This window comes from Peromyscus californicus, unplaced genomic scaffold (genome assembly GCF_007827085.1).
Source record: "Peromyscus californicus insignis strain IS unplaced genomic scaffold, ASM782708v3 Scaffold_13__1_contigs__length_99412109, whole genome shotgun sequence".
NCBI lineage: Eukaryota > Metazoa > Chordata > Mammalia > Rodentia > Cricetidae > Peromyscus > Peromyscus californicus.
In genome coordinates, this window is record NW_026294424.1 from 47,643,373 (window position 1) to 47,652,192 (window position 8,820).

Sequence of the window (8,820 nt, forward strand, 5' to 3'; positions counted from 1 at the left end):
GGGGCTATGTAGTAGAGAGAACATAAAATTATGGAATCATTAATTCTCTTGAAATTTTCATTTGCGTCCTTCTTTGTGAAGATTGGATGGCTTGAAGCGGAGTGGATTTTCAAGATCATTTGGATAAATCTGGTTTCATAGTTAAGGAAATTGAGGCCCATCAAGGAGGCATTTGAGTTAAGTGGAGAAATGCATAAATTAAAATCAAAGTATTTAATTGTGAAGCCCAGGAAAGGGAGAAATAAGGAATGAATAATTTACACATATTTTAATAAGACATTTTAATTTTTAATTGTGGAACTTGGCTTTTATAACAGATTGAACATTTTAAAATTTGTTTTTGTAGGATGGGAGGAAATGGAGCCATTGCTTTCTCTGCAAAAAGTGTGTGAAGCCTTGTAAGTGTTTGAGATCCTGGGAAAACAGTTTTCAGTTCTGTTCATGTGAATAAGATTTTTATTATATTCATAAAAGGAAAATAATGTAGAGACCGATATTGACTTTTTTTTGTTTGTTTGTTTTTGTTTTGGTTTTTTTTTTGAGACAGGGTTTCTCTGTGTAGTTTTGGTGCTGTCCTGGATCTTGCTCTGTAGACCAGGCTAGCCTCGAACTCACAGAGATCCGCCTGGCTCTGACTCCTGAGTGCTGGGATTGAAGGTGTGCACCACCACCGCTGCCCGGTCCAATACTGACTTTTATAATTACCTACACACATGTCTTTCATAGGGAGAGCTGACTGCTAGCCTATGTCAGTGTGGCGTTTGGCTCCATTACTTCAGTTGGGCACTGTGCCTCTCAGCCAGCCTCTATTGTGGCACCTGCTGTCAGGTCATGATGTGGTGGGCAAGGGTTGAGTTTGTACACATTATAACAGAAGCTACTGGTTTATGTGGGATTCAAACACTTCACTTTGATCTCTTTAGCCAAAGTAAAATGAGCTAAGCCCACCCAGCCACAATATTTGAAGTAAACATTATTCATATAACCTTCCTCAGAAGTTAATGAAATGAAAAATCCTGTTAAATGAACCTCTTCTGAAACTTTGTTTTTCTTTTACAGCCTGGATCCATTGTAGCACCTGTAACCGCTGTGCACTCCCAGATCATTCCTGTGCAGGCCCTAAAGATGGCTGCTTTATTTGTGGTGCATTGGATCACAAACGCAGCAATTGTCCCAACATTGGCACCTTTAAGAGAGCTAACAAGTTAGTTGAATTCTTTTACTCTCTAGAAAAAAGGAAGATTGCTGGTGGTAAGCTTTCTAGGATCAATCTACAAAAGTGCAAAGCTTTCAGAGGACTCGGGAGTGCTAAATCGTTCCTCTCACCATTATGTGTTATTTACGTGGATTGCAGGGGGGTGGGAGTGGGGGCACACTTAGGCAGGTAAAGAACATGCTTCAAAGAGCTCAGGCTTGACGGCTTAGACACAAGATGCCAAAACCCCAGGAGGAAGTGGCTAACTTCACATCTCCTATGGTTCAGACGAAATTGTAATTTTAGGGTGAAAGTTCAGACTTCACGGAAGGAAATGATACTCAGGTCAGGCTGTATGGGAAGATGGGGGCAGACACCTACCTGGTGGCAGGAAGAGATAGTGAAGGCACTTCGGATGCAATGGAGCATGCCATTCCGTAGCAGAAAAGTATGAATTCCAAAGCAGAAAAGGGCTGAATTTATCGTGTTAAAACAGAAGTTACCAGTTTATGTGGGATTCAAACACTACAGCTTGATCTCTTTAGCCAAATTAAAATGAGCTAAGCAAACAAACTACATTATTTGATATAAACATTATTTATGTTAGTACTAGTTAGTTCTGTAAATTCTGTCAGTTCTTAAGAACATTTATTTACACATGCTTTTTACTTAAATATATAAAATGTTATTTTTTTCCCCATGATTGTTTTCACATCTCCCACTAACATTTGTCATTGATAACTCAGAGTAAAATTATTCCAGTTGCTGGGTAGTGGTGGCGCATGCCTTTAATCCCAGCACTCAGGAGGCAGAGGTAGAGCAGGTGGATCTTTGTGAGTTCGAGGCCAGCCTGGTCTACAGAATGAGTTCCAGGATAGCCAGAGCTGTTAAACAGAGAAACCCTGTCTCGAAAAACAAAAACAAAACAAAACAAAAATTATTCCAATAATTATAGCATGTCTAGAAAAACTACTGCGATATATACCAGCTGAGTTAATGCAGGTGAGTGCCCCACCAAGATACAGTTTTATTTTAACTGTATTTGGGTGATTTGCCTACATGTATGTTGTATCACATGAGTGCCTGGTGCCTGAGGAGGCCAGAGAGGGCGTCAGATCCCCTGGAGTTGGAGATCCAGGCTGCTGTGTGCTGCCATGTGGTTGCTGGGAACTGAACTGGGATCCTCTGGAAGAACAGCCCATGCTCTAAACTACTGAGCCATCTCTCTAGCCCCTCAATGCACCTGTTTTAAAGATTAAAATTGGTGATAGGGATCATGTCTTCTTGTTTCAGTGATTTAAATTAGAAAACAAAATAGAACCTTAGTGTCACACGCTACCTGCAGATGTCTAAGTAGCTAAATTTAACATTACGTGAAAATTGAGATTATGGTAAGAATTTTGCCCTATGATATTATTTGTGATAAAACAGGAAATTTGAGAAGTATTTCAAGTTTCAGTTACTATGATTAATTATAGTTATTTCTGTCTATTCATTTGTTTATAGCCAGAAGGACATTTTTTCCATTCAGGTCCAGCCTGTTGAACTATGCTTCCTATTTAGAATGTCTTTTTCATAAACTTACTTTGTAATTATTTCTACTGAGTAGTTCAAGGTAGAGGAATAATTTTTAAAAATTAATTAAATGGAGGATTTTGTAATTTTTTTCCTCTTAGAAGCCTTCAATAATCAAATAAACCCATCTGTCTTCCTGTTGATCTAGGGTGGTTGCATCATTTACAGTGTAGTTTTGAGTACACTCAGGAGTTAACATGCTCAGCCTTTAATTCTGTGAATTAATGTATATGAAAACTGGTGTGCATTTTGGTTTTGAGACAGTTTTGTTGTATGGTCCAGGCTGGCCTGGAACTTGAGTTCCCCAAGTGCTGGGCTTACAGGCCTGTGCTACCATACCCAGGTAGCATTTACTAATGGATGATAGGCTCTCTACTACTGTTGAGAAAAGCTAGTCTAGCCTGGCTGGCGTGTGGTGCCTACCTTGAATCCCAGCACTGGGGAAGCAGTGGCAGGCAGATCTCTGAGTTCTAGGTCAGCCAGGGCTACAGAGTAAGACCCAGCCTGGTTTTGTTTTGTTTTTTTAAAGTTAGTCTGTTTGTTGGAGTGTTTAGTAACATTGAAAGGGTAAATCCTTTGTGGTGCAATGTACCTGGTGATCCTTAGGTAGTATTGTTTTCTTCAGTCAGAGAACTCTCGTAGACTCTGTTACTACCTTCTCAAAACCTGTGTAATGAAATTGACAAAGATACTTTTTATTTTATATGTATGAGTGTTTTGCCTGCATATATGTATGTGCACCACATGCCTGCCTGGTGTCTGCAGAAGCCAGAAATTATCCTGGAACTAGTCGCAGATGGCTATAGCTTCTGCCTGGGTGCTGGGAATCAAACCTGGGTCCTCTCTCTGCAAAAGCATCAAGTCCTCTTAACCACCGAGCCACATCTCCAGCCCTGACAAAATGCTCCTTCTTTATAAATAGCAATTGTTTTAATATACATTTGAGCATACCATGGCATGCAATATCTTTCAGTCCTAAGCATTTTACATTTGTCTTTTGTCTTTTGTTTTTCTATGGTTAAATTTTCCTGTGAATGTGAACTGAAATGGTGCTGGCTCCCTCTTGTGGTGAAAGCTCCTTCTGTCAGTTACAGAAACCCTGTAGATTAGAGGACAAATGCTAGGTCAGTATAATTTGAAGGCAAACTACAATGATTAATTTTACTTAGCCAGTTCACCAGCGTTTGCATAGTTAGCTCTTGAAAGTTTTGTTTATTTACATTGCAAGTGAATGCTTTTAAATTCTTTTCCTTCTGCTTATTCCCTGGTGAAATCTGGTTCATTTTTAATCCTGCTTATGAGTAGATGAACCAAAGAGAAATTTAAAATTTGAATGGAGACTCATGGCTTCATTGGCTTTTCTATTAGAGATTATACTTGACTTCATTAAATTTGCTAAGTCCTTACTTACCAGGAAATTATCCTACCTTAAGAAAATGACTGGTTGAAAGAAGAAGTTTATATACCATGCAAAGAAACAGTAAAAAGTGAGGTTTTGGCGGGGGCTCTGGTGGGTGTTCTTAGCCCATAGCACAAACTATTGAAGATGTACATCAAGCACAGTTCTGCTGAGTGGCCAAGTGCAACTGCTCATAGCTGAGGTTTGTCGGGGATCCTTTGGGGTTGGCGTTTTACTGGTTGAGTTGTCGCTGTCAGGTGAGTAGGAAAACAGATTCTGGAGTCAGGCTGGCCTTGCCACTTTCTCCTTGGCTGATTCTGGGACTTCAGGGCCTCAAGTTTTTCACCTAAAAAAAATTACGGGAAAGGGAGAGATCTACCTTGCTCAGTTTCCTAGTTCATTGAATTTCAAGACTGTGCCCACTCATTTTTACATTCCCTGCACCTGATACATATACTGAAGGAACAAGAAGTGAGGACCAGGTTTGACCAATTCAGGCATAGTCTACTGTTCATGAAGCCTTTTACTCAGGCTTTGTTCTGGAACAGCCAAGAAGGGCCTAGCTTGTTATGGCTTGTGAGAGTCCCGGCTCCTGACTCTCAAAACTGATGCTGCCAGGTAGTCAGGCCCTTCCCAGGTAATGCCCAGTGCTGCGAGTGCCAGCCCCGTCCTCGACAGGGAATGGTATGATTCTGCCAGCATGGAGAAGTGGATCAACGGTCACTAATTTTGCCATCACAGGCAGTCTGTATCTCGGTTCCGAGACCAGCAGAGCAGAGGGTCTCTTCTGTCTGCCGGGGTGTGTTGTAGAGGGGCAGTTCTAGCTGGTCATTTAGAGGCTGGTTTTCCAGAAGCTTGGGACACAGAAGCCAGGCATCCTTTGAGGTGCTTGCTGGTACTTTTACACCTGTGAGGGAGAGGAAGGTTAGCTTTGGAGCATTAGGAATGCCCTCTTAAGTGTGGTCCGTTTTTCTTTTCTTGTTGTGCTGTTTCATTTTTCAGCCCCTGCTGACTGCTGCATGTATTAATCCCTTTCTTAAAAAAAAAATGTAATTCAGGGATTTGGAAATGGAAGTGCTGAGTCGAGCAATATAAATGTAGCGAAGAGACAAGCCCATTGGTGTGGCTGCTCACTTCTGTGGCGTGGCTGTCCTGAATAGCTTGTTCTAAATCTGTAGTAACCATCTTTTAAAGAAATGTCTTCGGAAACATTCTGCTTGATCAGGCCTCTGTCTGTTTCCTTGTCGTCATGGTTAGGACACCACGGATTTATGCTTACTACACAGTAAATTCTTTCATGTCTTCTAGTTCCCTATTTGGTTAGCTAGTTAATTAAACTTCAGCATTATTACATAATTCACTGTGCTCATTCCATAAAATAATTTAGCACCTTGCTTTTCAGGGCTGTCAGAAGGCAGAAGCAAAGGAAAAGTAATAAGATAAAAGCGGAGCCACTAAAGGACAATCCATGAATCACACATCTGCTCCAAGAAGAAAGAAGAGAAGGGAAAGGCCCATCAATATCCTTGCTCCTAAATGTCCAGTGACTTGAGAATAAGGAGGATTTATAGTCCAACCTTTGGTGCCATTTTCTCCAAGTGCCGCACTGGACTTAAATCCAGCTGCTTTCCAAGGTGTGCACCTTCCCGAGCTCCGTAATCGGCAGGTGGCATTTGCTGGCTTCGAGTCCCTTCAGCTGCCTCTGCAGACCCGGGAGCTTTCTGCCCTCAGCAGGTTCCCTGACTCTGCCTGCCTGCTTTTTCCACTCTTTAAATCCCACCAGTCTTTGTTTTGGCCTCTTTTGTCTGAAAAATGGGCATACAGCATATGTTTACATATTACTTCCAGGTATTAATGCAGATGGAAATCTATAGTCAGACTTTTGTTTGAATTTATATATGAAACTACTTTTGTTAACTGACCAAGCATACATTGAGGCACATCCAGCCCACGGTCCATGGGCCACGTGTGCCCCAGGATAGCTATGAATGTGACCAACACAGAATCATAAACACATTTAAACATAATGAATCTGTGTGACTTTTTTCATAACTCAGTGACACAGTCCTTGAGTGGGAACTTTGTAGATCATGTTGCAATGTCAAAAGGTTGGACGTGCCCAGACTCTTTCAACAAAAAGTATGATACATAATTATTTCAAGATTAGATCTGAAGATGATGGGGTAAATTGTTACTAAAGCATTGTAAAGATAAGAAGATTGTAATTGTGGTTTTATTATTAAATCTTTATTTTTTCAGTACTTTTCCCAGTTGTCTTTATTATTATTATTTACATTCACCAGTTGGTATAGTGTGCCCGTGTGGACCTGTGTATGCCTCAGCACTCATGTGCAAGTCAGAGGATAAAACTGGTGGTCTGTTCTGTCCACCATGTGGGTTCTGGGGACTGACTGATGTCACCAGGCTGGGCTCGTGCCTTTACGCCTCTCACCGCTGCAGCTGTCTTCTGATGGTATGCAGTCACTCGATGTTGGATGGATGTTGAGGGCTGTGATTGCCCGTCATTTCAGCGTCCCAGCCTCTGCTGAGTTTACCTCTTTGTGAGAGGAGTTGGCAGCAGAAGGCAGGATAGTGAGTAACCCCTCACTCCTGGTTGAGGAACACTTCCTGGCTGTATGGCCTTGGTCAGACCCCTCTCTGTAAGCCTCTGTGTCTTCAGTATGGCATTGGGAGCATCTCATTTATGTCCGATTTGGTTTGTGACTAAACAAGACGCACGTGCCCAGCTCTCAGTTTTCTGCAGTCAGTGAGCTGTGTGACCACAGAGCCAGATGGTCGTCTTTTGGCCCAGTTGCCTAGCATTGAAGAGAGCGGTTCCGTCTCCTAGAACAAGCAGTTCGTTGCTCCATGTCTCTGCTAGGTACCTGGCTTTATCTCTTTAAGACTGAATAGTTGTAAATGGCTTAATTTGCATAATGACTTTTCTCTTGATTTCAAACAGCTGCTCTGGAGTTCATAGTGAAGCCTCTTGGCTTGGTGTTAGCTGGAGCCCTGTGGGTACTTACCTACTCCCCGTAAACCAGGACTGTTGGATGTGTTTTGTGAGATGTTTAAGCATGGGGCAGATCAGAATGATAGTGGTAAACATCAGGTGACATCAGAAGACAAATCGATGGTTCAGTGGTTGAAAGTGCTTGGGATGCAAGCCTGCCGATCTGAGTTCCGTCCCTGGAACCATGGAGAAAACAGGATGTATAACCCAGAACTCCTATAGCAATATGGGAGGCAGAGCCAGACAAATGGCCAGAAGCTCTGGGGAGCTAGCCTATGGTACCAGTGCAGTAGCAGAAATAAGAGAGACCTTGATTCAAAACACAGTGGAGGGTGAGAACTGACTTCCACACATAGCTGTGGCACACATTCCCCACATCCATGTGTACACATGTATGCATACACCACCACCACCACCACCACCAAAAAAGATTTGTGTGTGTGTGTGTGTGTGTGTGTGTGTGTGTGTGTGTGTCTGTGCATGTATGCGTATGTGCGTGCGCACGTGCATACGTACCTGTGTGTGTGTGTGTGTGTGTGTGTGTGTGTGTGTGTGTGTGTGTGTGCTGGCGCGCGCCTGTGCTGGGCAGTGTTGTATCCCTGAGCTTCATCCCCAGTTCCACCCCGTCGTTTGTTACACCAATGGCTGCCATGACAGGAGGACACTGACATGAACTGGAGGTCACTGAGTTCACCTCTCTGTTTCCATTCCAGTTGGGACATGGCCAGACTTCACTGTGTCTACCACACCATGGTCTGATCTGTGGGATTCTCCCAAACTCAGGCACCCGAGGGACCGTGACCACTGCAGAGTTGGGTACTGATGGCCAGTGGTCATTTTTATCTCCATATTCCTCAGTTTTAAGATAATGTCAGTTATAAATTCCATCATTCAGCTAGGTGCTGTGGAATATACCTCCAGTCTGGCTATTCTAGAGGCTAAGGAGGGAAGATTGCTGGAACCTGTGTTTAAGCCTAGTCCACTCAATATAAAGAATTCAACATTGATCTTACCATAGCTTTCCCTGAGGGAAAGGAACAGTGCTTCATGAATTACACCGACTAGTTTTTAGATTTTCTGATTTTGGAAATATTGAAATGTAGAAAAATTACATCTTAGAATTAAGGAACCTGAGCCTTAGTTACAGTCAAGAGTAATGTATCTTTTAAAACTGTGGCACGGTGACACATGCCTGTAATCCCAGGTTTGAGAGGTTAAGATCAGAAGTTGAAGATCAACTTGGGCAACCTAGCCAGCCCCTGCCTCAGGATAAAAGCAATAAAATAAGGGGTAGGGATCTGGCTTAGTAAGTAGGAGAGCTCTTGCCTGGTATGAGTAATGCCTGGGCTTAACTCCCAGAACTGAGAAAATGAAAATAGGCTTTACAAAGTTACTTTCAGGGCTCGAGTGATTGTTCAGTACTTAAGAGCATTTGATGTTCGTCCAGTCGACCTGAGCTCAGTTCCCAGCACCACATCAGGCAGTTCACAACCGCCTACAACGCCAGGTCCAGGGAGTACAACGTTCTTTTCTGGCTCCTGCAAAGAGCCCTGTATGAGAGAGAGCGCATACACACATGCGCACACACACAGACACATAAAATTTAAAAAGATAGTTACTGTCTTAGAAAATTAAAAG

The 8,820-nt window shown here is 42.6% G+C and overlaps 1 protein-coding gene across 5 annotated transcripts in view; it reads left to right on the top strand.

Moving 5' to 3' along the window:
• Positions 1 to 6,430, top strand: part of Zcchc4 (zinc finger CCHC-type containing 4) — a 47,718-nt gene extending 41,288 nt beyond the window's left edge. For all 5 annotated transcript variants that reach the window (XM_052734930.1, XM_052734931.1, XM_052734933.1 and 2 more), the window contains 3 exons: positions 347 to 398; positions 1,060 to 1,204; positions 5,572 to 6,430. In XM_052734930.1, coding sequence (XP_052590890.1) covers positions 347 to 398; positions 1,060 to 1,204; positions 5,572 to 5,641 — 267 coding nt within the window. In that variant the 3' untranslated portion in view covers positions 5,642 to 6,430. The remainder of the gene's footprint in view (positions 1 to 346; positions 399 to 1,059; positions 1,205 to 5,571) is intronic.
• Positions 6,431 to 8,820: the final 2,390 nt, after the last annotated feature.